The sequence below is a fragment of the Lolium rigidum genome, chromosome 5 (genome assembly GCF_022539505.1).
Source record: "Lolium rigidum isolate FL_2022 chromosome 5, APGP_CSIRO_Lrig_0.1, whole genome shotgun sequence".
Taxonomy (NCBI): Eukaryota; Viridiplantae; Streptophyta; class Magnoliopsida; order Poales; family Poaceae; genus Lolium; species Lolium rigidum.
This window is the reverse complement of record NC_061512.1, coordinates 61,747,156-61,775,052: the sequence shown is the minus strand read 5'-3', so window position 1 is coordinate 61,775,052 and position 27,897 is coordinate 61,747,156. Positions and strand designations below refer to the sequence as shown.

Below are 27,897 nucleotides of genomic sequence, written 5' to 3'. Positions count from 1 at the left end.
CCTTGGGGATACCGGCCTAGCTTGTTTTCCCAAATTCCTACTAGGCTTCCGGCAAGATCATTAAACCGGTATCTCGATGGCTCAAACCATCCGGTTTGGCATGCCTTTGGCATACCGGGGGTCATCACCCCAACACTACCCTTCATGACCACTCACAAAAATTTGCAGCTCAATCTGAGTCTTTGAAGTGCAGCTTGCTTGAAAAAGAGCCCTTCACCGACATGATCGATGTGGGTCCACACATGGATCGACCCAACCAACATGAGGTTTCACAAGTGTTTTCAGACAAAATCTCACATGTGTGAACAATAACATGTATATGTGGGATGTGTTCTCACATATACCTCACATGCAAAAGGTTTTACAACTTCCGGGGTCGATGATTCGACCGTTATGCCGAAAATTCCCTCACTTGTGTAAATTCACATCAAACTACACCAAACCTCATGAAAAATTTAAATTTGAATTTTCCACATGAATGTCACAACATTTACTCAGTCCCACTAGTTACTGATGATTTTACATTGAATTTAGCATTTATTATGAGTTTTACTCGTTTTTTGTCATTTTTTAATTAAAATATACATGTACAGTTCCATTTTCAGAGTAATATTTTTTCTTTCACGGCAAAAACTTGTTCCCTCCAAATTGTAGTACGCCGGCTGCCAAAACGCCCAAATTTTTTGTTCCCTCCACTCCTCCCGCGCACCCCACCTATCAAATATTTCGCCCTCCCTTATATACGTCGTGCCTCTCCCGCATGATTTACGAGCATCTTAACTCCCCACCCCCCGACCTCATCCTCTCGTGCTCACCCCGATCCGGTGTCTTCGCCGGACGTTCTTCCATCTCGCATCTATCTCCCCGGCCGGTGGTCGCCATGGCCGGCAGTCGTCGAAATGTCGGGGGGAAGGAAAATCGTGCACACACGCCGAAGAAGGCGCCCAGCTCGAAGAAACCCCGAGGTAAATCTGTCGGTGATCGGCTTGTTGTTGTATTTTTCGGATGGTTCGATCGAGAGATCGGTTTTACATGTCTACCACGCCTGTTTGACCTATATCTAGATCTTGCATATTTGATAGATCCAATCCCGACATCATACGTCTAGGGTTTATCGTTTTTATTCCAGAGACAATCATGATGTGCTATACAATCTTTGCCATCCCGCTGCTGTACAATCTTTTGCATAGACAATTGTTTGCCGAAACACTTAACTGAACTAATTCCAGCCGTTGCCGAAAATAGACTGACGAGCTACAGTGAACAACGACATTGCTTCAGGCTTTTATTCCTCAGTTTCAGAGGGAAGCAGAGTTTGATCTAGAACAATTGTTTGCTGTTTTCTATGGATCTAGTTAGTTTGCACGTGTTTCCCAAATCAATTTCATTTCTTGTGAAATTTGTCTCATGTGTCAATTTTTTTTGCGGGTAAAAAAGGAACTTTATTAGACAACATGGGTTACATTGAGATCAGAATCCAACAACTGTTCCAACACCAGCAAATTCACCAGAACTATAAGACCCATCAATCGACAGCTTAATCCATCCAGTCGGTGGCTTAGTCCAAGGCTTTAAAGATGGAGTCACACGTTGCGCTGGCACCGGTGCCATACCCACTAGTGAAGCTGGCTGTTTTCCTTTAACTAGGTTCTCTCGTAGGAATGGACTTCACATCCCCGATCAGCTTGATATATCCACTCAGAAATCGGTGAGACCCAATAATAGGGGGTAGATGCTTATCATGAGTAACCTCATTACGTGCATACCAAGCCCGCCAAGCAACCAGAAGGGTAGTATCCACCATGTGAGGTGGTAATTGTCCAATAACGATCGAAACCAGCTATCAACAGACATGCATAAGTCAGTGTCCGAGGGGAGTCTCATGTGTCAATTAACTCTACATCTAGGAGGTTGATCAGGTCCAAAGGCTATCAACCAAACTACCAAACAATTGAGCCATATCTAGGTGATCACAAAACATACTTCCTTTTAAGTTCTTTTCTGATTCTAATTTTGTAACCTCAATGATGCTTTTGGTGCGCATGTGCATTAGTAACTGAGACAAGGGATTAATTAGGTAGAAATGGTGCATCCTAATTACGACTTCAAACAAAAGTAGAGGGACTTGGCTGCATCCCATTGAAAATTATTTGTTACGAGTAGATATCTAAAAGCACATGATGTCCCTTAGCCTGGCATATGCCTCCTCTTATGTTTTGTTCGCCGACATCATACGTAGACTCTTATGTTTTCAATCATTTGCTGCTGTACAATATTTTGCAAAGACAATTATTTGCTGTTTTCTATGGAATTGGCCCCCTCTTATGTTTTGTTCACGCTCCGCTCTTCCGATTATTTCAGCGCAGACAGAAAACCCCGTCAAGTCGGCATATGAGCTTGTCAAGGAGAAAGAAATGCAAGAAAATATAGTACGCATGGAAATTTTTTTGGCTGAAAGATTTGGACCTGGCCACAAAAATCAGCAAGATTTCTCTAGTTTTGCACGTTCATTAGTGTATGGTGGGGTAGAAATAGGAACTAGTAACAATCTAAAGGACACAGACTGCGAAGAGAAGGAGGTCGAAGAGGACCCTTCGTACGAACAGAATCCAGAAGAGATAGCTACTGCTGATGATGATCTTCATTCGGATGAGGATCGGCGCATTGTCGGCAAAACTTCAGCTCAGTGTCCGTGGAACTATGTCCGAACTATGATAGCAAATACGTACATGCTAAATGTTTCCTACTAATGTAGCCTCTACTTTGCTTGCAGATAGTTGCTTCTTCACGCAACGGTTGCACGAAGAAGCGATCCGGACCCGAAGTTGCACCATCCAACATTGCAACAAGATCAATGGCAACAACTGAACCTCGAAGCTGGGTCATCCGATGAGCCGACGGCCACTCGCTGGTCGAAACACCGAAGGAGCACCCTCACCTAACCAGATCATGACATCTGGAGGCGGCAACTCATCTCCTGAGGACAATCAAATTGTAAACTTTCAGCGGCAAGGTATGAAAGTTTGTAAAAACTAAACACTGTACCGCATATTTTCATATAAAAGAGAATCATTTCATATCTCTTATTTCGGACACATTGACAACATCTGGCGGTAGTAAGAGAAAGAGAGGTGGACGCAGACCTACCATGGGCCATGGACTACATGAGTACACAAGAAGACATGGTGGCAATAAGATGCCAATTGAATTCTCTGCTGGTGTCAGGAGACCCAAGGATTATATCCAGTTAGCAAAGTTGAGCAGTGAGGTTGGTATTCACATCCGTGAGAAAATGCCGCTTGCAACACACTGGACACAGTACAAGAAAGATGAAACTCTCAGACATGTCATTCCTCATGCTATAAATACAGTAGCGGTGAGTCCTGTACAATCTTGGTTTAACCTAATTAGTATGCTACATGATCAACTATCTAAGAATCTACCGATTAATGCATCACTATTTTGCAGGGAAAGTTTAGTATGGACAAAAATGATGAGGTGGCTCAAGATGTGTGCACTGATATGCTGCAAGTTAGTATTCGGCAGTTGCGATATAGGCTTAAAAAGGATTATTGGCCGAAAATTAAAAATCTCACACTGGAGCAAGCATATCTGAAGAAGCCAGATCATGTAGAAGAGAAAAGCTGGAAAGAACTGGTGAAGAGATGGTTTGATGAGAAGTACCAGGTACATAAACGTTATTCCTTTCAATAACAACTACTGAATTCTTACATTTCTCTGATCTGGATAAATAAAATGCATGTACTGAACATAGGTAGTGTGTGTAAAAAATGGAAAGAACGGAGAAGCTGTGAAACAGTTCCATACCACTGGATCTCGAAGCTATGTTGCTCACTGGGAACTTATAGTAAGTGTTCTGAATTTCCCCATACAGTTCATACTTCTGTCATACACAGTGTACAATGGTAATGTGCATTCTACATTTTTCAAGCAGAAGGCTAAGCAGCAGGAAGAAGAAACCTCTCCAATTGAATTTTTTAGAATCACACACACTAACAAGGATAACATTATGAGTGCTGAAGCAAAAAGTGCATATGTAAGAAATATTTCATATTAGCACAATATAATATAATCCAGTTTTGTATGTTGTCCATGCAATGATTGTAATCTTTATGCAGGATAAAATGGTGGCAAAAAAAACGGCGCCACGCAATGAAGATGAACCTGATTTGACTGATTTGCAAATTGTTCAGCTAGTTCTGAGCGAGAAAAGCCCATCCACCACCTGCAACAGCACATTCCTACCAAGATTGGGCGTCGCAACAAGTTTCAGGAAGTCTTCTGTCTCAGCTACACGCATCCGAGAGCTACAACAAAGACTGGCAGATCAAGAGCAGAACTCCATACATGCAGCTGAAAGGTACCACAGTGAGATGCAGGCAAGACTACAAGAACAAGATCAAAAATTTGAAGAGATCGGGAAGAAGCAGGAGGAAGAACTTGAAGCTGTGAAGAAAGCCCAAGAAGAAAAGACTCTGGCTTATGAAAAGAGGCAGAGAGAATTGGATGTCGTGCTTAATTTGCTCTTGAGGACATCCCGACCACCATCCATGTCCGAATCCCGGGGCAACCGATCTATTGCACCACCGTCCTACAACATTATTAATCATAGGTCTTTTAATTTCTTTGTGTTCCAATTGTAATTTTTCTTATGAATCTTTCGGTCTGTGAGAGACATATATACTACTTGTGCCACCATTTATGCATGATATTTATTGTCTATTTTTTGATATTTCGCCAGTTTTTTTGTTTCCCAAATTTCGCAAATAATTCAAATGCTCTCAAATTTTGTCAAATTCAAAAGGTGACAGAAAATGTCACAACGTCACTATTAAATGAAACCACGTGGCACCAATTTCTGGTCCCACTTGTCAGAATTTGTGGGTCCCACCAGTCAACATTATTGGGACCCATATGTCGGCAACAACCTGGTCCCACTTGTCTGAATTTTGTGGATCCCACCGGTCAGAATATTGTGGGTCCAGCTTGTCATAATATTTTGTGGGTCCCACCATGTCAGCACCGTCGGACCATTTTGTCAGAAGCCAAATGGGACCCACATGTAAGGCCACGTATGCTTTTTTTGGACCAATCAGAAACTTCCCAAGATTTAGATTTTGACGAAAGTTGCAATTTTTCGTGACAAACCTGTCTGTCAACAATCAACCTTCGATGTTGACGAATTTGCAGGTCGTCACCATCAAACATTTGACGTTGATGAAAAAATGCATACCATCACCCCCGATATTTTATGACGGAGCTTCCTTGACGAACCCCATGACGATCAAATTTCGTCACCGCGAAGTAATCCTTGACGAAAACTGGCCTTCAAATGACGAAAGTGATTTGTCAAAAAAAAAAAGGTTTTCCTTTGTAGTGGGAAGTTCACCGGAAGTAGGGCGGAAGTACCGGCCACCGGAACTTCCGGCCAATAAACGGTTTCACGAAAACTTCAAGAACTTTCATGAACTTTAAGGAACATTTGCTGCATTATGGGGTTAAGGTTAACAAACCTAGCCTCCAACATTTGAACTAGATAAGCTGTAGCAGTTTCATAATTAGGAGCAAGTTCTACTAAGGATCTATACTCAATACCTTTGTGCTTACTAATATGATTAAAGAATTCTTCAATGTTATCTCTCCCAGTTATAGAACCATTACCTATTGATATGTCTTTCGGAACATACTTAGGGATCAACATAATGAGCTAAAAAGTAAAGCAAAAAAATAACAACTATAATAGAAACTATTTTTTGTGTGTTTTCGATATAAAGAAGCAAACAAAAATAAAATAAAGTAAATTAAGCAAAACAATAACAAAGTAAAGAGGTTGGAGATGAGATACTCCCCTTGCAGAAATCCTCTTTCTCCCCGGCAGCGGCGTCAGAAAAGTAGCTTGATGAGCGCAAATTGCACACCGTTGGGGAACCCCAAGAGGAAGGTATGATGAGCACAACAACACGTTTTTCCTCAGTAAAAAAACAAGGTATAATCGACCAGTAGGTGAAAGACGTGACTTCTGAAGATGTTGCTAGCTGACTATTGGTAGGGCGCACTACCGGTGTCAGCAACAACGTGGAACCTGCACACAACACAACCAAAATACTTTGCCCCAACGTTACAGTGAGGTTGTCAATCTCACCGGTTTTGCTGAAAACAAAGGATTAAATGTATAGTGTGGAAAGAGATGTTTGCTTGCAGTGGAATGAAAAGAGAACAGTGCTTGCAGTAAGTAAACATAGCAGTATGATTTTATTAGTGTAAAGGAAAAGACCGGGGTCCACAGTTCACTAGATGTGTCTCTCCATAAAAATAAATAGCATGTTGGGTGAACAAATTACAGCTGGACAATTGACAGAATAAAGACCATACATAGCAAGATGATTACTATGAGATTCATTTGGGCATTACAACATAATACATAGACCGTAATCCAACTGCGTGACTAATAATCTAACTTTCGGTTAGCATCCGCACCACTTTCAGTATTAAGTTGCGAGCAACAGATTATCGCACTAAGGAATGTGTGTAAACTAAACAATAGAGTTACCCTTAGATAAAACATTATTGTTTTCTCCCTAGTAGTAACAATACATCTACAATCTTAGAAGTTATTGTCACAATGTCACTCTTCCAGAAAACTAGAGGCATGAATCCACTATCGAGCATGAATACTTCCTCTGGGAGTCACAATCACATACTTGGCCAAAGAATCTACTAGCAACGGAGAGCATGCAAGATCACAAATAACATATGACATAAATATAATCAATCTCAACCATAATATTCAATATTTATTGGATCCCAGCAAATACAACATGTAGCATTACATAAAGATGATCTTGATCATGATAGGCAGCTCACAAGATCTAAACATGAGGCACAAATTGGAGAAAACAACCATCTAGATACTGCTATGGACTCATAGTTCAGGGATGAACTACTCATGCATCACTTCGGAGGTGGGCATGGCGATGTAGAAGCCTCCGATGATGATCCCTCTCTCCGGCAGGGTGCCAGGAAGAGCTTCAGAACCCTCCCGAGATAGGGTCTGCAATGGCGGCCGCAACGGAACTTTTCGTGGATGGAGGCTCGGGTGTTCAGGGTTTTCCCAGATCATGAATAAAGAGACGGAAGGGCGAGGTCGGTGGAGTCCAGGGGGCCCACACCTGCCCCTAGGCGCGGGCAGGGCCTGGGCCGCGCCTAGGGGTGGTCTGGCCGCCTGTGGCCTTTCTTCGTGTCCCCTTCGGACTCTGTCTTCGTTATGGTAAAATAGGCACTTCGGTTTTTGTTTCGTCCAATTTTGAGAATATTTTCTGTACAACTTTTCTGGAACCAAAAACTGCAGAAAATGACACTGTGGCATCTTGCCAATAGGTTAGTGCCGAAAAATGAATAAAAGTGCGACAAAATGTAAATAAAACATAGTGGAATTGGTGTAAAACAAACATGGAGCATCAAAAATTATAGATATGTTTGAGACGTATCACATGGCTGAAGAGCGATGTTTTCTAAACGCGGCACGAAGAAAAAACATTTTTAAACGCTCGATCCGGTGACGTTTGGAAGATGTTTGGGGTTGCGGCTAGAGATGCTCTCAGGATTCCCCAGAATCGTTTATACTAGAAGAGAACTGAAAGGCCGTTTAGGGCCCGGGGCCAAATCAGGCTTCATACCTGCAAGACCTCGTCAAGCTCCTCATAGTCAGGGTGAAGGTGAGCTCCAGCGACGTTCTCCGCCTCCCAAACCTTTTCTCCCACATCCCAGAGGTTCGACTCCAGTGGCATTTATTAATTATTTTATTGAAGTTGGGTTTTTTTTTTAGCATTCCATTTGATCTCGGCGTGCTAGATTAGAAGTGCTTCGTACACGACCAGACGCATAAAGATTGAAGAGTAGAGAGAGTATATACGACGAAGATCTGGTCAGTAAAAGTTCAATTGTTGGCAAATTGATAAACTGTTGACTGATAGCCAGCAATTTTGTAAAAACATTGATTAGGCGTGCACACGTACAGTACGTGGCAAGTGGCACCATGACACCGTGCAATATATAACACGAAAGGTGACTGCTACGTCTAGCTGCATGCCGACGATCACAAGATGGCGGCAGCGCAAAAATTTGTCTTCTCCAACTTCCTCTCGCTCCTCTTCCATGGCAGCGGCGGCGGTGCCCCGCCGGCTGCATTGCCTCCACACCCCTCCGAAAAAGTGTGCATACACAAGCGTGCACCTGACGCGGCGCGGCTCGCCGAGGCGACCGCGCTGGTCGTCGACGTCGAGGGCGGCTTGCTCCTGTCGCACTCCCTCTTCCCATACTTCATGCTGGTTGCCGTCGAAGCCGGCGGATTCTTCCGAGGCCTCATACTTCTCGTTCTCTACCCTGCGATAGCCTGCGCCGGCGCCATCGGCGGAGGTGACGTGGCCGTGCGGGCTATGGCCTTCGTCGCCTTCTGCGGGCTCAGCGCCGCGCGGTTCCGTGCCGGCCGCGCCGTGCTGCCACGGTGGCTCCTGGAGGACGTCGGGCTCGAGGCGTTCGACGCCGTGCGGCGGAGGCCGTCTGGTGCTGCCGGTAAGAGGGCGGTGGTGGTGTGGGCCAGCAGGATGCCGAGGGTGATGGTGGAGCCATTCTTGAAAGAGTACCTGATAGCTGACGCCGCTGACGTCGTCGCGTCGAGGGAGATGAAGGTGCTGTGGGGATTCTACACCGGCCTCATGGAGGAAGGCGACGGAGAAGCGGCGTCGAAGGCGAGGAAGAAGCTCATCGAAGAGGAGGGCGCCTTCGTCGGCGACGATGTCGTGGGTATCTCCGGAGGATCCATGGAATTCCTTGGAAACACTCTGTCTTCCTCGTGCAAGGAGGTGTACGTGGTGAGCGCCGAGGAGAAGAGCAAGTGGCGGCCCTTGCCGCGGCGCGAGTACCCGAGGCCCCTCGTATTCCACGACGGCCGCCTCGCCTTCCTCCCGACGCCGCTCGCCACCATCGCGATGTTCGTCTGGCTCCCCTACGGCGCGGCGCTCGCCGTGGCTCGCCTCGCCGTCGCCATCGTGCTCCCCTACCGCTACGCCACGCTGATCCTCGCTGCCACGGGCCAGTCGTGGCGCCTCCGCGGATCGCCGCCTCCATCATCGCGCTCGCCGTCGCGCGGGCAGCTGTACGTGTGCAACCACCGCACGCTCATCGACCCCGTATACGTCTCCATCGGGCTGGACCGCCCCGTGCGCGCCGTGTCCTATAGCCTGAGCCGCCTCTCGGAGATCCTCTCCCCCATCGGCCGCACCGTCCACCTCGTCAGGAACCGCGCTCACGACGGCGCCGCCATGGCGCGCCTCCTGGACGGCGGCGCGCACGTCGTCGTCTGCCCCGAGGGCACCACCTGCCGCGAGCCGTACCTGCTCCGCTTCAGCCCGTTGTTCACCGAGCTCAGCAGCGACGGTGTCGTCCCCGTGGCGCTCGCCGTCGAGACAGCCATGTTCCATGCCACCACTGCCGGTGGCTGGAAGTCCATGGACCCGCTCTACTACATGGCCAACCCCAGGATGTGCTACACGCTGGAGTTTCTCGACATAGTCGACACGGCGCCCGTCAGGAACGGCGCGGCGGCGAGCACCGATGTGGCCAACCGCGTGCAGCGGATGATGGCGGCGGCGCTCGGGTATGAGTGCACCATGCTCACGAGGAAGGACAAGTATCTCATGCTCGCCGGCAACGACGGACTCGTGGGCGCAAAGGGGCCAACGTGTCAGTGAGTGTGACTGGAAATTACATTATTGAAACCATAAGCGTCGAAAAGGAAAGGGAAAATGAGAGATTTGAAAATGAGAGCGACTGCAGCATATGTATGTAACTACTAGTCCTTCTAATTCAAATATATATACTGTTAAGTGTTTGGCAAAACCTTCGACACACATTACTTGTGTGAGTGTGATAGTAGTAAGAAAAGGTGTATGAATATTTTCCAAAAAAGTATATTGATAATGCAAATAATCTAACAAACAAATGGCAGTCTTAGAGGGAGCAAACTCGTCTAGTCCACTGCGTCGCTAGAGCTGTCCATGCTAATCTTAGGACGAAAACAATCAAATAAATCATACTACCTCTATCTATTTTTAGATATCCAAAGCTTGTCTAAATTCAAATGTATATAGCTATTCGATAGTGCATAGATACATCAGAATTTAGACAAACCTTCCGACATCTCTATTAATGGACGGAGAAAGTACTAGAAAAGGTTAACCACACACATGGCCCACAATGTATCTAAGCAAATGCATCATATACTCAATATTGACCACCAATAACCATTCTACAAGAAAAAAGGATGTTGCAATACAATGAGAATGAAAAATGGTTTGAAATTATTGCCTATAATAAAAGGTTAGAAATATGTTGGTCTAAAGTTAGTTTTTAAAATACAATAGAAATTTAGCCACGAAAGACTAAAAAAGGGTGTGACTAGTTCTTAGTCGATTAAGAAAGTTCTCGAAACTCAATTGCAACTCAAGATTAGCATGAATCATGAAACAAATATAACTGTTCAAAGTTATTTTTTCTAGGTGTAACCTCATTTGCAACTAAATTTTAACCTAACATACAACTCAAGTGTACGAACCATGATGTAAATCTGATGGTGTAGAACTCGAGTGAGAACTATCACCGTAAAAAATGATTAGCCATACGACAACATATAAAAAAATGCCAAAGATAGCTTGATTATCACAACACACACCAAATACTACTTGCATCTTAAAACGTTTGTTGATGGCAATTTGGTTGAGCAACCCTGATTGCTTGAACTTTAGAGCAACTTGGCAGCAATCAGTGCAGCAATGTCGCGACAGTGTGACCTCGTCTCGAAAGCAAATGAACTCCTACAAATCAAGTAGGCGTATGGTTTGGCATGCCACACTTGGATTTCCACGTGTGCCTTCTTTCCAATTCTAGCTTTCAGACAAAGTACTTTCCTTAACAGAGTCAATTGCGGTGAAGACCTAAAACGACAAGCATCTAGCAAGTTGATTTGTAACCAGAAAAAGAAATAAAACGTATGAGGGAAATAAAAAGTGCGTCTGCCGGGAGTCGAACCCGGGTCTATTGCTTGGAAGGCAATTATCCTAACCGTTGGACTACAGACGCTTTCATGTCTGTTCTATTCGTTATGTCATTCTAACTCGTTTAGTGTGACGTCAACACGCCTCCCAACTTGCTCGGAGCATCCAACTTCAAGACGCTACCTTGATTCTCTGTAGTCACCACACCATGATTAATCAGTGATCCACACTGTTTCTTTTAAGGTCTATAAACAGTGGAAAATCGGCTCCACTGATCACATGATTGACGGCCTGGATAAGTCTTCTGCCATGAAAAGATTTACTGGATAGCTCTTATGCCATAAAGAAAAGGTTTACTGGATATTTCTTATATTCTTATACCATACTTACAAAAAAGGATCTTCTGAAATATTGTCATGATCAAATTTTGGGGAATGAACAGGACAAAGTAGTTAGGCAGTGACAGTTTGCCACGATAAATAGGTACTAACCAGTGCAGGAATTGAACACAAACTTGTGGAGCTTTCCACATCGAAGCCCATACTGTTACGTTACATCATAGCCATAATGTTAAAGAGAACCTACGCTCAGTACATATGAACTAACAAAAATCCAATAATTTATCTGTACAAGGATGGTGGACAACTGGACATCAGCCGGTAGGGTATTTGTTTGCAGGTGAATTAAACAGAGTAATAATAAAACAACAAGATGTCACATAATTGACTCCATTGATCACATGATTGACGGCATGGATAAGTCTTCTGCCATGAAAAGATTTACTTGAAATTTTCCTGGATAGTTCTTATGCCATAAAGAAAAGGTTTACTTGAAATTTTCCTGGATAGTTGTTATATTCTTATACCATACAAAAAAAGGATCTGCTGAAATATTGTTCTGATCAATTTTTGCGGCATGAACAGGGCAAAGTAGTTAGGCAGTGACAGCCTGCCACGATAAGTAGCTACTAACCACTGCAGGTATTCAACTGAACAGAAACTCATGGAGCTTTCCACATCCAAGTCCATAATGTTAGGAACAACATAGCCATGATGTTAAAGAGAACCTACGCTCAGTACATCACATGATGAACTAACAAAAATCTAATAAGTTAATCTGTACAGTGATGGTGGACATCAGCGGGTAGGGTATTTGTTTGAAGGCGAATTAAACAGAGCAATAATAAAACGACAAGATGCCAAGATGAAACTGGTCACTGGAGAAGTTCCCAGATCATTGTCAGATGGATAAAGGAGACCATAACGGGTTCCAGACCATGGATACACTGTTCAAAGCAAAGTACATGATCATGCACAACAGTAGTACAATTTATTGCTAGTTGTGTACCCATTTCGACTCATCAATGCACCCCAGGACAAATAACGAATACAGTAAGTGAGAACTAAATGAATTATCTACGAAATGCAGCATGATTATGTTCGGCCCAACTGAGATTTCTTAAGTCAAGAAAGTCTAGATAGAACTGAAGCACATTGTTAGTATAGTGGCATGAAGCAGATTATGGTAAAACATGCTGATTAATCAACAAGTGTCAGATTAGTAAACCACACGTGTTAATAATTTCAAGCAAGATACACTTACGAAAATCGCAGGCTACTTGTAACCAGCTCCAAGTCTGATCTTCCGAAACTCAAACCACAAGTCCTAAATACAACATAAAGCAGGTAATGACAGAAAAGAAATGATATGTCAACACTGCAACTAAATACATGCAAAGGATGGTGATAAGTATGCACAGATGAGCTCACTGGACACGAATTGCAAATCCTAATAATCTATATCCGATAGAAGGTGTTAGAAACAACACCTGGAGGAGACAAACAAGTCGGGGACATGAATAAGATTCCCTACGTTAATGCTGGTTATTAATTGAACAATTCAATTCAATCACCTCAGACTTTATTGCATGCGAGGCAACTACTACAGTACAACTGATGAACAGTATTAAGGTATGATCATGAATGAACTTCACGACTTTCCATACCCAGCCAATCATTTTTGCATCGTTAGCATGTCAACATAATGCTTAGATCGTCTCATCAGTTCAATCAAGTCAGTACTTCCTAGTAGTGCAAGTGGCCCAAAAATACAGCTGGAAATGTAGTCCCTTGTATAGGAAAGGAAACAAATTCTAAAATTGTGTGTCTGGTTCAATGATGATGGAGGTATGATAGAATTATGGAGCAACGGTATGAACCAAACGATTGACTGCAAGCACGCATAGGCTACAAGGGTTACGATATGAAACAGATGGTGAATTGCAAGCACACACAGGCTGCAAAGGTTTATCCCCTAAAAAAAGGAAGTGCCCAGTAAACATGAGGACTCCAGAAAGAATTGCAGCAACTGTCATGCAGAATATGAGATATTGAAGCAATCTACTAGTTACTACTTACTAAGCATTCTGTTTTGAACAGAGAAACACCAAACTGGATGCATATAGAAACAAATGGTTCTGATAAATACTCAAACAAGGAGAATGTCAGAAGTAGCAGAGGCACATCCTCGTCAAATTATAGAGCAGTCCAACCCTCAATCACCTATATTTGTAATAACATCAGCAATTACTTGTATTGAGTGTACAAGATAGAGGAGTTTTACAAAATAAACTTGTGTTAGTTTCTTAATTTTGTTTTATATAACCCACACTATGGTATTTGGGATTTTGATACTTTTTAGAACAGGAAGGTGCACAAAAGAAGGCATCTACAGGGTAGTGATCATACCACATAATAATTCTAAAACAATAACAGCTCTATATCTAGGGAGAACGCCAAATGAGCTCATCTCACTAATCATATCATCATAATAGCTGGCGTAGTCTGGTACAGGGAAAACACCTAACTGTAGTTACTTCATCATACAGGTCTTCCTTTGTATAAGAACTAATATCAGACTTATACTACATGAAAACCATAGGTAGATACAAATGCTACCTCAAGACCTTCCCCATTGTATACTTCTCCAGTTTAATTTTCCTATTCCTTCTTCTCAGGTCTTCGGCGTTGTCATCATCAACTTCATCAACAAGAATGATTTCAGGTTCATCGTCAGGTTCTACATCATCATCAACATTGCCATCCTCACCCTCATCATCCCCATCATCCGCCTTCGCATATTCCTCATCAATATATTCATCATCCAACTGTTGAGATCGCATAGCGTGAAACTCTGGTGGGGGAGGGCAGTCTTCAGTAATCGCCTCATCTCGTTTCATCACAAGGTGTCTAATGATTCTTTCATCCTTATCAAGCAGAGTCTTGAAATCGTTGATGCATTTTGCCTGTATCTCAAAGTTCATTAGGACGTAGTTGGCATGTGTAGCTTTCTTTATCTTGTAAGCAAGTCTGCGCAGTCCCCAGTTGTTCACCCTCCATATCCGTCCTTTCCTCTCTCTGACAAATTCTACAATAGAACGATGAACATAGTTTATACTATACATTTTAGTGGTACAATGTTGGACTAGAACTGGAATAGCCAAAATAGTGTGTTTCAGGTGTTTAGATAACAAAACATCCCGACCGGAGTATGTTTAACCGGACATGGCTCCAGGAGAATCTGAAACTCTTGCCAGCACAACATAACATGTAAATGCGATTAAGTTTGTCATACTCATCATGACTAATATTAACTCATTGAGGATTTATGTAGAACCAACCAGCACATGGACTAATCCACACCTTTATAAAAGTGAATAAATGATGCGTGAGTATTGAGAAATGCACCTTGTACTTTTGATATAACATCTTCAGCTTCCTCCACACGGTCCTCATGAATGAGGTAAACAACTTCATAGTGCCGCACTGCAGAAGGACGGGAGAAAGTTCATGCTGATCTTAGATCACCACATCTAAATTGGCATGCAAATGGCACAATCATAGATAAGCAATAAAAACAGTTTTGCTAAAGAGAAAAGTTATGAGGTCTTACTCCTTTGCAGATTTAAACCACTCTCTAGCTGAATGTTCAGAAGTTCATATAGCTTTTCTGCAAAGTTAGTTGGGTTAGACTGATCTCATCTTTACATCAACCAAAAAAGGACCATATGAGTGCAAACTGAATATCACCTTCTTCGGCATCAGCAAATTCAGGTGAATCCTCACCGTCCTCTTTCACCTTTTTCTGCAAAACAATAAACATAATCAACCATAAATCCCATCCTTCCCTTCATTCCCAAGGACAATATTTATTGGAAGTTAAAATTAATCTAAGGAATCCAAAACGAAATTGATTTTAACTATTACAGTTGTGTGTCAGTTGAGATTTTGCAGTTATAGTTTGGTCCAATTGCTAACTTGTACGAGATGGACAGATGGTGATCAGCGATTGATACTTGATGCTGTAATTCACTACAGTAAGTTATTCACAGAGCCTTATCCGGATGCAGCAATGGAGTTTGCTGGTTCTCCAATAATACTGCAACCTGTGTAAGGACAAGGAGAAGTTTAAATTGGCTATCGGAGAAAGAGGAGTACGACACAAAACGTTGAGTACCAACAGTGATTTCTAGGTCTGATGTGTAGTTCCTGCGGTCTAGCAATTTTCATCCTGCTTCAGCTAGTTATCGTTCTGTTTGCTGCAGGCTGAATGTTGGTTCACATTGCCCTCTGATCTCGCAGTTGATTAAGCCTGCTGTTTAAGAGTTTCCAGCCCATTTGGTTGCTGTTTTGTAGATCCTACTTGTAACCTGGTTGTCCAGCATAGACTACTTTTATTGACATCGAAGAAATCTGTGCTACTCTGCAGTCTGTCCTCTATTAGAAAGATGAGGGGTCAAATGGCAAGCAAGGCAAGTGAAGCTGCAAAGGAAATTGGCCAGAAAAATCGAGTGCTTTACCCACAATCACTATTATTTTGGCAAAAGCAAAACTACAAAAATTGCAGTTTCTATCAAGAAAACTCGACCAGTGATATAAAAATCTCAGGCAGACCCTCACAACATCATTTCACACCTACCCTTTTGATTCTACCGGTGCACAGCACACTCCTTCTTGGACAAATACAATACGACAATACAGCACCGTGTCACGCCAACATCCAGAAATAAATACTACAGTCTAAAATGCTCTATGAGCACCGGATGATATCACATTCAGATAAGCAAAGCTGTGACAGACATACGCGGCCTATTGCCTCCACTAATGTGCCTACTCTTTCGATCAAAAGTCTACTGAATAATCTCCATAGTTCACCAAAGAACCAGCAAGCGGAAAGGAAACTATGCCTTATCTGGTTTACTCATAGCTCGGGGCGTTCATAATCCACAAATTAACAACAAAACTGTACACCCAATTGACAACGCTCTTCAGAACTAGTGTAACTACCCGCAGCATAAACCAAAGGCGGGACGCACACACCTTTCTGAGCAGCACGGACTCGGGGAACGGGCCGGTGACCTCGCCGGCCTTGGGGTTGAAGCTGTGCGAGTCCACCCTCTCCTCTCCCGCGTCCCCGTCCTTGCCCCTCCTCTTCCTGGCCCCCGCGGCCACGAGCCGGCGCCTCCCCACGCCAAGGGCGAGGCGCACCGTTCTTACCAGAGGCGGCGAGGGCGTGAGGAGGAAGAGAGTCCGCGACGAGCCGGCGGTGGCCTCCATGACCGGCGTTCTTCCGGGCGAGAGCCGAAGGCCGAGGTTCTTCTTCTTCCGGGGTTTTGGGTGGGGGACGCACAGCGAAATGGAGCCGAGGACGAGGATAAGGTGGATAACGGGCCAGGCTTCCATTTTAATTTTGCACGGCCCATATGCTCTGGGCTTTCTGCAGATGGGCCGAGCCGAATACGGCCCAGGTTTCGTGGAGAGCCCACTCGTCCGTCTTCTTCCTCCTCCAGCCGCAGCCACCTAGGGTTCCGCTGTGCACCGTCCTCGTGGTGGTCGTCGCGGCCATGGACGCGACGGCGGCGCCGCCGACCTCGGCTCAGGAGCAGCAGCGTAACGGAGACGGACGCTACGGCGTGCTCCTGTACTACAAGTACGCCGAGGTCCCCGACGCCCCCGCGCTCGCGGCCTTCTACGAGGCCCGCTGCCGCGCGCTCGCCCTCGTCGGACGCGTCCGCGTCGGCCCCGACGGCGTTAACGCCACGGTGAGCATCACCGCTCTCTCCCCCCCTGCTCAACAGCTTAAGGCGCCGTGCTCTGTTGCTTGCGGATTCCTGTATGGTGTCGCCGAGTCTTAATTCGCTGTGACGTTTTGTGCTGGTAAGCTCGGGGGAACGATGGCGGCGCTGGAGAAGCACGTCGAGGAGATGCGCTCCAACAGCCTGTTCGACGGAACCGACTTCAAGCTGGCCTCCTGCGAGGACCCGGTGGACGAGAGGGTCGCCAGGGAGTGCGGCTTCACGTCGCTCTCCGTTCGGCTAGTCAAGGTCCTCTTCTCCATGAGTATATCAAATGGTTTCACTGTTTGTGAGCTTGTGTAGCGCAGTGAAGTCTCGCCCGATCACATTGTGTGACTTGTGTTGTTCTTGGAATTGCAGGAGCTGGTTACTCTTTGTTCCAACCCGTCGTTGACAACCCCGGAGATCTCATTTGCTGGGAGACATTTATCGGCAGCTGAGTTCCACTCGGTGCTTCAGAGTGTAGGTGGGTTGATTCCCGAACTGAAGCTTGCGGACGTTTGGCTGTCTGTAACTGTGTAACTCACTCTCTGCTTAGGAGTGAGATCACTTTTTTGGTCGTGAGAGTAAATATTTTGACAAGAGCTCAGTGCTAAGTTGGACTACTGTTTTAACAGGAACTAGTTCAGCTTCTGAGGATCCTACAAAGAAGAATGATGTTGTTGTTTTGGATGCAAGGAATCTGTACGAGACACGGATTGGCAAGTTCCATGTACCAAATGTGGAGACACTGCATCCTGATATTAGACAATACAGTGACTTGCCAATGTGGATAGATGAGCATACTGAGAAGCTACGTGGTAAATCAATTATGATGTATGTGTGACCAAATCTTAGAAGTGATCATTGCTTTGTAGTTTGGGCACAATGGGCAAGCAATTTATTGAACTACCTTGTTGGTATTTTCAGGTACTGCACAGGAGGTATACGCTGTGAGATGGCCTCAGCTTATATCCGCTCCAAAGGTGAAGGCTTTGAGAATGTTTTTCAGGTAATCTGTAGCCTCTGGTTGAAAATTTGACATTCCAGACATCTGTAGTCTTGACCATGTTCTGTAGTTTGCATTATGTATGATAATTTTTGGTTATGGTTGTCTTAGTTGTATGGTGGCATCCAGAGATATCTGGAGCAATTTCCAGATGGTGGCTATTTTGATGGAAAGAATTTTGTATTTGACCACAGGTTAGTGTTGTACACAGTTAGTGTCATACACAGTGTGCTTGAACCTTCGAGCTATTGCCTTTAGCGGTTCCTCAGGTCCTTGACTTGTTTCAGTATGGTTTAACAGAATATCTGTGGGAAGCCTTAAAGACAACATACTTGGAACTTGTTTGATATGTGGTTTAACCTATGACGACTACTCGTCCCGGTGCCGTTGCAGCCACTGCAGAATGTTGGTTCTAGTGTGCTCCACATGTCAGGTATCTAAGATGTTACATTTTATATTGCCTTTTCGGGGGAAAAAAGATGCTGCTAATTAGCACCTTAACTTCATTCCTTGCTGTCCAACCTGACCTGCCTCTGCTTGCATGGTTAACTTCATTCCTTGCTCTCCAACCTGACCGCCGCTCATGTCAGATATCTAAGATGGCTGCTCCATGCAATATAATCTTTCTGCTAAATCTTCTCATTTTCTTCTATAGGATTCTACCAAGGAGTATGTATGCGAGCTATGTCTAAGAAATGCAAAACCATGCTGTCCAACATCCGTAAGGCAAGACTGCCAAACAGAGTCAGAGCTATCTGAATCTTCCTCCTGTGGAAAGCCATCAATAAGCAACAAAATTTCAGCCTCCAAAGCTCCCATGAGTAACGGTAAGGTCTGTATCAATTTACCTTTGCACTGTCTTGATATCTCTGGCTATTTATGATCTCGTCATGTATGCCGGTGCTTTAAGTCTACAGATACTACATCGGTAGAGCTAAAACAGTGGGCTTAAACAAGCAAGATGAATGCAGATTTGATTTGATATGTTTTTTAGAGGAGAAAAGATTGGTACCTATGGGGTCAAAATTAACTTCATGTCTCATAAGATATCTCCATCATCTTGCTTGGGAAAAAGGCTTTGATGTTGTTGTTGTTGTTGTTCTCATATGATATCTCCATCAACACTGTGGTAAGCATGTCTTCTTTATTTGAGGATGAAGTAAGCGTATCTTGAGCTACTAGCTTATAAGTGTAATAATGTGCTCTAGGCAAATGCTCTTTGCAAACTTTTATTTGTTGTTTGGGGAGCCTATTTCGGTTTACAAACTACTCATCTGTATGGTGGCCTGTTCATTTCGGTCTGAATTAGTAATGGTATAATATGTTCAAATAGAAAATTTGCCTATCTTGAGGTCGACCTTAACTCGTGGAAATGATTTACCAGGTAGTGAGCAGCTGAAGAAGTTGAGGATCCTCTGCTTGCATGGTTTCCGTCAGAACGCGTCAAATTTTAAGGGCAGAACATCGGCGCTTGCCAAAAAGCTCAAGCACATTGCTGAGCTTGTCTTCATTGATGCTCCTCACGAGCTTTCGTTTGTATACCAACCAAAACCGGATCCCTGCTCCGACAAACCCTCACCTCCGTCTTTCACAGCCAGAACAAAGTTCGCGTGGCTGGTTTCTCCCAACACGAGTTACCACACGGAGCAAGAGTGGAAGATTGCAGATGGACCATTTGACCCGCTTCAGTATGAGAAGCAAACTGAGGGCTTAGATGAATCATACACATACCTTGAAAACACAATAGCTGAGAATGGGAACTTTGACGGCATCCTTGGTTTCTCCCAGGGCGCAGCGATGGCTGCCTTGCTGTGCAGACGGCAGCAGAAGACCTGCGGTTGTCCCAAGTTCAGATTCGGGATATTTTGCTCTGGATATCCAGCACCTGTCGGCGATTTGGACGGCGAGCCAATCAGGCTTCCGTCGCTCCATTGCTTTGGCGGCGGCGGTGAAGGTCATGACAGGCAGATCGCGAGCAGGGCAAGCACCGAACTGGCTTGCATGTTTGAGGAGGACCGGCGCACCATTGTTGAGCATGACATGGGGCACATCATTCCTACTCGGCCACCCTACATCGATCAGATCAAGGAGTTCTTGTGCAATTTCATATGAAACATTTGGAGGATAGGTGATCATTTTGTTGTAACTCTAGACTTTGATGTGTTTCTCTCCTTGTCTATCAGATGCGCTGTGATGGTGCAAAATTGTTTCTGTCCTGCGTATGGCACCGTAAAATTCTGCTTCAGGATTTGTCCAAGATTTACTCTGTTGTACTAGTATCTGTGCAAAATTTTGTTATACCTGCTCTTGTGAAAGATGTATGGGGCGAACAAAAATAATATTTCCCAGTTGACATTCACAGTCGTACGATGATGATCTTCCTGCCCCTTTATACTTGAATCTCAATGATCAGATTTGATGGTTTTCAGCGTTGACTTGAAATAGTTAGAGAAATAGCAGAAGTGAAATTTATACACGATTATTTGTGATATAATATAGTTTGCTGACCTTCAGAAGCAAACGATCTGGATCATGTAGAAGCCCTGTTGGCTGAAAATCCCTATGTTTGAAACATCTCGTGAACTCCAACCCTAACCTTGAAATCGTTACCGCCGCTAGCTGCCTTTGCAACTAAAGTAATTTTTTTTGTAAACTGCAATTTTGACATCTTGACGACGACAACGACTTGGAAAAGCTAGAGCGGTTTGAATATGGATCGAGCAACGCTTTGTGATTAGTGACGGATACTGAGCACCCCATTTGGACGGCCAGGATCACTGCAAGTCCCGAGGTTAGGGTCTCCGGGTCCGGGAAAGAAGGCAGGCAGGTCAGACTTCAGAGAGCCTCAGGGGAGAAGAAGAATCAGGAAAAGGGAGGGGTTTAAGGGAGGCCATGGCGACGGCGGCGCGATTCTTGCGGAGAACGCTGCGAGCAAGCGAGGTACTTAAATCGGAGCCACTAATTTTCCCCATCTCCGCCGGCGAGAGGCTCGGCTCGTCCCCTCTCTCCTCGTCGGGGTTCCCTTAGGTTTTCTCCTGTGGCTGCTGCTCCTTTGGCGATTCGTTCTGTGCTAAGCTTTGACGGAGATAATGGATCCCCTCGACGGTTTCCTTTTCCGCAGGAATTTGCTAAACGTCTGTATGTACGCGCTAGTGTTTAGCGTCGTGTGCTCGCCTTCCTGGCCCTGTCCGCTTGTCGCGAGCGTTTAATCACTAGTTCGATCTGTTGGGGCTGATTGGGATGCTCTTGGACTGTTAAGATTTGTTGAAGATTGGATTTTGGGTAGCTTAAAGTTAGAATGGACTAGCTTTGGAACGTGTAGCGTATTCCTGATTCCAAGAGGAGGGGAATTTTTTTTTTTGCTCAATTTGTTCCTGCCCTTCGATTTGTAGATGACTGATGTACTAGATACGTGCCTTTTCTTCGATTGAGCTATGCTTTCGAAGGGAATCCATTGTGCCATGTGAATATTTCAGTTTTTCATGAGATACGGTTCTGAAGACATTGTTTGTTAATTTGGGTTTTGGGGTGAATTCATGATTTGGACGTACTGGCAGCACAAACAGAGTGCAATTATCCAAACGATGGGTTCCTAAACTCTAGGTGCTGCTGAACAAGTAACTGTAGGTTTTGCTCTGCGATGGGAAATCATGAACTCTTATTGCAATTCATGCAAGGAGTAATAATTCTGATTCACACAAGCAATTTGGTGGCATGAACATAACACCAGGGCATCTAAGCAACCCTTCCTCCTGTAGTGCTTTTATAGCATTATTATTATTTTTACCTTTCAAGTGTTGGCTTCTGATTCACAACATTCTTTGAATCTTACTTGCAGCCAGCGTCTTGGTTGTTATCTATCTCTTACAGAAGTATAGTTGCGCGTGCAGCGTACACTACAGTGAGGAATAATCGACGTTGGCCAACCAACACCCAAATCTCATCCTGAGGTAAATCTTCTTTCAGGCTTGTTTTGTGGTTGCTGAACTTATTTATAACCTGTTGTGGAAAAGTAGCCATGAAAACGGAGAAAGCTGGTCAAACAAACTGTAAAATAGGCAAAGCAGGTTGAGAAAACGGGACCATCATAATCCAACGCAAGGCCAAACAGTCTTACTGGATTGGTGCTGCACTTGCTGCTTCTTTTTTTTACAGGCATGGCAACATTTTAATCTCTCTACTTTTGTAGTTAGTCCATGTTTGTACTCCCCAGTGTTTGTCCGGTGCATATCCAGATGTGTAGCAAGTAATTCGTTTTTCTATACCTGGGTCATGCAACGAACTTTGTACATATACTTGTTGCCTTGGATCAAACGATAATGCTCATCTTATGAAAAAAATGGTGTCTGAGTTCTTACACATCCGCTATTATCATCATTTTTCAAGCACTCTAAATAGGATATTACCATTCTGTAGCCATGGTGCTCCTAGCTCAAGCCATGGGCCCATGGCTAGACAGCATATTCGTTTCAAGATTAATTCTGTCAACACCATAGAAGGTTATGGCTCTTTTTACCTGAAATTACCCCATTATCTAAAATGGTAAGCTGAATTTAGCCAAAGTCCCACACTACTGAGCGTTTATCAAGTAAACTAATTAGTTTAGCTTATGATTATAGCTTTCATAGTCTGTCTACAGAATCATTATTAGCCCAAACAGGCCCATGCTTATTTTCTTCACATTCCCTGTGCTATTTCCGATGCATTTACTTAATTATTATTTTGGTTGTCAAAATGATTCTCTTCATTCCCTCTTAAATATTGTTATACGATTAAACAGTTATTAGCTGATGAGGAGATTACTCCAGGCATCACAAGCGAGGAGTACATATCTAGAAGAAAAAGGCTTGTGGATGTTTTACCAGAGAAGAGCTTGGCCATTATTGCATCTGCAGATCAGCAGATGATGACTGATGTAGTGCCATATTCGTTCAGACAGAATGGTGACTACCTGTACATTACAGGTTGTACACAACCCGGTGGTGTAGCAGTTTTGAGTAAGGAAACTGGTTTATGTATGTTCATGCCAGATAAACATAAGGAGGTAATGATGACCTTTCAGCCTGTTACCTCATACCTTTCCTAACAAAGCCAAACCGTTCTTACAAGTGTGGTTTGTTTCCAGGATGTACTTTGGGAAGGTCAGACTGCTGGAGTTGAAGCAGCTGTGGATTTCTTTAAGGCAGATAAAGCATTTCCACTTAGTGAGATGAAAAAGGTAGCCCTCAGCTTTTGTTTTAGCATGATTTGGATTCAACGATCCTGAGCACTAACTATTACCTTCTAATTGCTACCTGCCCCAACTACTTCCTCCAGTCAAGATGTATTATCATTTTGTGAATGCACATAGTCAAACTCTTGAACTTAGATATCAGTGTATCTCTATGGATGTTGAGATTAAGCATATGAAAAACATATTTGTATGTTATACTAAAAAAAATGCTTTAGTGTTGAATGAACATTAGCAAATTAGTGATCAAGGTTGCATTTTGGATGTAACGATTTCCATGATGACGCCCTTTCTGTAATGAGAGAGAGTACTTTCTTAGTTGCTGATTACTGTATGCTTCTCAATTGATGCAATTTTTTTTTCTTAAAATGTAGATCCTTCCTGAAATGATTGAGCAATCAAAAGTGGTGTATCACAATGCTAAGGCATCCACATCTTCTTATAGGAACTTTGATGCCTTCCGCAGGGCATCACTCAACAATAAAGTAAAAGATCTTACACGGTACACTGATGAACTTCGGTGGATCAAGTCAAAATCAGAAATCAAGCTGATGAGAGAGTCAGCATCTATTGTTTCTCAGGTATTTGGTTGAACTTCTGTTATTTTCATGATACGTTCTTGGGAGATATTGAGATTCTTACGCAGTACACCACATTCTTACGCACTATCAGTTCAGCTTTGGATGGAGAATTTGCTGAAATGCTTTTATGATATTCCAGTAAAAGGCACTGGTCTAAATTATAATCCGTAGACGACTGATACGTACATTTGAAGTAATTACTGGGGGGTTGCTGGTTGGATTGAGGGCGATAATATGGTGGATTATCTGATTGTGGTGGCTGATGCTGGTCCATGTGCTGCTAGAGGATTTGACAGAACACTATTTACATCGACTGAACTTTTTTTGAGACCACCAATGGGATAACTGATGTTGAGAATGTTATTGTAAACACTCCTCAACTACTTTTCTGCCCTATTTAGTTAGCCCTGCTACTGAGATTGCCCAGTTGTTTCGAAATCACAACAAGATTCCCTTAAAACTAAAACCATAGATATATTACATCTAGAATTCTACCTCAAGTGGCAAATATGCAATCAATAAGTTAGAAGACCAGACCAAGTGGCTTAAGTTTGCAAGTTGCACACTATACAAGTGATGATGGTTGGCTTGAAGACATGCATGCAATGCTTCTCCTTTTCTGTTTACTGACATTACATTCTCTCTGCCTAGCCAGTCTCTTTTGCAGACAATGTTACTCTCAAGGACCCACAGGGAGGAAAGCCAATTAGCAGCTAAAATTGAGTTTGAGTGCAAAATGAGAGGTGCCCAAAGAATGGCGTAAGCATTTATTGTCACTGTATATTTTTATTATCCATCTGCTGTACTATATAGATTGCATCTGACGTACAGACTGTGTGGCTAGTGAAATAAGTTTGTAGGGATCAATTGAGTTCCATAAATTCAGGAACTAGTGCTCTTTTTTGATTAAGCAAGGTGTCATGCTGAGATTATTTATCTTTTCTCCCTGTTCCATATCGTAGGTTCCATCCTGTAGTTGGCGGTGGAGCAAATGGCAGTGTTATACACTACTCAAGAAACGATAAGAAGGTACAACAGTTTTTTTGCTCTTGTCGTACATCTCAGATACTTTTTCTTGTAAAGCTGATTTTAGCTGTTTGACAGATCAAAACGGGTGATCTTCTGCTCATGGATGTTGGATGCGAGTACCATGGCTACCTTAGTGACCTGACACGAACATGGCCACCCTGTGGCAGATTTTCAGCTGCCCAGGTAAATGCTCAACCTTTATTATTTTGGATTTAATTTTATACAGTATACTTCTACTAGTGGAATGCTAGTGCGTTGCCACGGCCTCTTACCTTACGTTTAGTGTCACAGATGTTACAAGTGTAAAGCACGTAAATATTTAAGTACATAGAATTAAATAACCACATAGTACTTAAAATACTTAAGGTTTACTTCACATAATTCAATGTAATGTGTATAAAATGCAAGGACCGACACATTATCCCTTTTCTATACAGTATACTTGTATTCAACACTTTTGGAATTCTTAGTACCATTTTTATCTCACCTGCACAGGAAGAACTGTACAGCTTAATACTGGAGACAAATAAGGAGTGCATAAAGCTTTGTAAACCTGGCGCAAGCATTGAGGAGATACACCGTCATTCGGTAAATCCCCAGTATTTTTTCTCATTCAATATTTGTTTGTAAATACAAACGTCAAAAGTTCCACATCTCTGATCTCCAAATCACAGGTCAAGATGCTGATAAGTGGATTCCAAGAACTTGGAGTTATAGGGAAGGGCAAATCTATCCAATACAATTATTTGAATCCAACCGCGATAGGTCACACAATCTATCTGTCCCTTCATTAGATTTGTCCGTTGTCTTTGATGCAAGAGATTTGGATCTTGGGACCAACTTAATAAGCATTTGTCTCTCTGGCATCCAGGTCATTCGTTGGGAATGGATATTCATGACTCCACAAGCCTCAGCAAGGACAGACTGTTGGAGCCAGGCGTTGTAAGTAGATCTCCAGATGTTCTCTTGTTACTTGCATCTAAACTACAAGAGCCAGCTGGGCTTTGTAAACGGAAATTTGAACGAAAGCTCCAAATTTAGCGCATCTCCTGAATCCACCAGCCTATATTATCCAGCTTCCGCAACATTCCAGGTTGTAACACTGACAAGAGCTTTGATCTGCACGTGCACAGATAATAACCATCGAGCCGGGGATCTACATTCCCCCGGTCCCGATACTCAACGAGAATGCCCCGGACAGGTACCGGGGCATCGGAATAAGGATCGAGGATGATGTCCTCATCACCGAGTCTGGCCACGAGGTACCGCTGTAATCATTTCATCCAGTACCGCCTGGATAAATGTTACCATGTGGATGGAATTGAAGGTGATGACACCCTGGTTGTTTGCAGGTCTTGACGGCGTCGGTGCCCAAGGAGATCTCCCACCTCACCACCCTGATGAACATGGACATGGGTGGTGGTAGTTCCACTGCGGAAGCCCATGAGCCGAGGGCTGCTTGCAGCTGATAGATGGTGGCGACAGATGTCAATGCTTGCAGCTGCTTACACCCCATTGACATTTTTTTGTTCATTCCCTTCGAAGCTGTAGGTAGAAACTGGAACCATACAGAAAACCGGAACTCGGCTCCGGTTTAAGGAAACACTGTTTATCGTTTGGGTTTGTAATTCTCATTTTTAAACAGTGCATACCATGATATACAACTGTAGCAGTGTAGCTGAAGATCGCTTCACTGTTTGTCCAAGAATGAATGCGAAAGTGGCATTTCATGAGAACTGTTTGTGCCGCGTCTCGGACGGGAGCCTTAGGGATTAAGGATTGGAGAATGGAGCAAGAAAGGCGCCGTCGCCATTAGTGTCATCAGTCCACCTCCTGATGGATGGTGCTGCGTCTCGGCTTTTACACGGTTAACCATCGCCGTCGGCCGCGCGCGGATAGCCGAAAGGCCCACACGGACAGAGGTGACGATGATGGGGATAGCCATGGGGGCAACTTAAGGAATCAGCAATGGTAGTATACATAACTCAGCTCCTCCATGTAACAAAAAGTTATCATAAGCAGCATGGTTAATTTTATCTCTCTAATGAAACTACAACATTAGTTACGAAAAAAGATAGAGACCCCATAAATAAAACATTGTGTATCTTGTTCTCTCTTAAAAACCATGATTTTAAAGTTTTAAGATTTCGCTTCTCTGAAGATGCCTCGTTTTGAACTCTTTGAATCACGGATCTAGCTAAAGATGTGAGGCGGTGCCCCTAAGTACAGTGCGTTGGGCATGCCCTTAGGTAGGGTCCTTCTTTTTCAGAACTCGGTACTGGCATTTATTCACAATCGATATGACCTATTATCCAGCTGAACAACCTCACCTAGGTAGAATGTTTTTCTTAGGCAGGATCTATAAGATCAATTGTTCGGAAATGCAAACAAGCTTACAATTCTAAAGAAGAAGAAAAACTGAAAACACACATCCATGTTTTTTTTGCAGGTTAACACACATCCATGTTAGATTTACGAGCCTAGTTCACAAAATTGTGAACTGTATTTGGCTATGAATAGTGTGAAATAATTCACCAAAGCTTGCTCAATTCATAGTCAAAATTACTCCATCCGTCTAAAAAGAAAACAAAATTACTCAACTTTTTCTAGATACGGATGTATCTCGTGACATAAAATATGTCTATATAACTATATATGTAGACAAAGTTAAGCAACTCTTTTTAGAGACCTAGGGGCGGAGTATCTTTTTTGTTTCTCTAGGGTTAGATCATATTTTGAGCTGAAATTGTTTTTTGGTTTTTGAGATACTCCGCGGGTATGTTGCCAAAAGATTCAGATTTTTTCACAATTCCTAAATCTGGGTTTTGCAAGTTTACCCTACGATCTGATCTCACCTTCTATAT

The 27,897-nt window shown here is 43.5% G+C and overlaps 4 protein-coding genes and 1 non-coding gene across 5 annotated transcripts; 3 read left to right on the top strand and 2 right to left on the bottom strand.

Annotated features, from left to right (window-relative positions):
- The first annotated feature begins 8,119 nt into the window (after window positions 1-8,119).
- On the top strand, window positions 8,120-9,938 carry LOC124651202 (probable glycerol-3-phosphate acyltransferase 3). Its single transcript, XM_047190330.1, has one exon. The coding sequence runs from the start codon at window positions 8,124-8,126 to the stop codon at window positions 9,768-9,770; it is 1,647 nt and encodes a 548-aa protein (XP_047046286.1). The 5' UTR covers window positions 8,120-8,123; the 3' UTR covers window positions 9,771-9,938.
- Window positions 9,939-11,085: 1,147 nt separating this feature from the next.
- TRNAG-UCC lies at window positions 11,086-11,157 on the bottom strand. The gene has a single exon. It is a non-coding gene; the product is annotated as a tRNA-Gly (tRNA).
- Window positions 11,158-13,871: 2,714 nt separating this feature from the next.
- Window positions 13,872-16,741, bottom strand: LOC124652567 (30S ribosomal protein S6). Its single transcript, XM_047191604.1, has 5 exons — window positions 16,451-16,741; window positions 15,161-15,215; window positions 15,024-15,080; window positions 14,819-14,896; window positions 13,872-14,498 (listed from the first exon to the last, which is right to left on the bottom strand). The coding sequence occupies exons 1-5, from the start codon at window positions 16,685-16,687 to the stop codon at window positions 14,026-14,028; spliced, it is 900 nt and encodes a 299-aa protein (XP_047047560.1). The 5' UTR covers window positions 16,688-16,741; the 3' UTR covers window positions 13,872-14,025.
- Window positions 16,742-17,297: 556 nt separating this feature from the next.
- On the top strand, window positions 17,298-20,409 carry LOC124652887 (rhodanese-like domain-containing protein 6). Its single transcript, XM_047191931.1, has 8 exons — window positions 17,298-17,454; window positions 17,566-17,671; window positions 17,823-18,021; window positions 18,115-18,196; window positions 18,305-18,387; window positions 18,494-18,626; window positions 18,849-19,020; window positions 19,578-20,409. Exons 1-8 carry the CDS (start codon window positions 17,305-17,307, stop codon window positions 20,303-20,305), a joined length of 1,653 nt encoding a protein of 550 aa, XP_047047887.1. The 5' UTR covers window positions 17,298-17,304; the 3' UTR covers window positions 20,306-20,409.
- A 676-nt stretch (window positions 20,410-21,085) lies between these two features.
- On the top strand, window positions 21,086-26,689 carry LOC124656017 (intermediate cleaving peptidase 55, mitochondrial-like). Its single transcript, XM_047194830.1, has 13 exons — window positions 21,086-21,185; window positions 22,100-22,143; window positions 22,974-23,237; window positions 23,319-23,411; window positions 23,798-24,004; window positions 24,660-24,763; window positions 24,967-25,033; window positions 25,109-25,216; window positions 25,529-25,621; window positions 25,708-25,798; window positions 25,905-25,975; window positions 26,167-26,295; window positions 26,386-26,689. The coding sequence occupies exons 1-13, from the start codon at window positions 21,086-21,088 to the stop codon at window positions 26,500-26,502; spliced, it is 1,488 nt and encodes a 495-aa protein (XP_047050786.1). The 3' UTR covers window positions 26,503-26,689.
- Window positions 26,690-27,897: the final 1,208 nt, after the last annotated feature.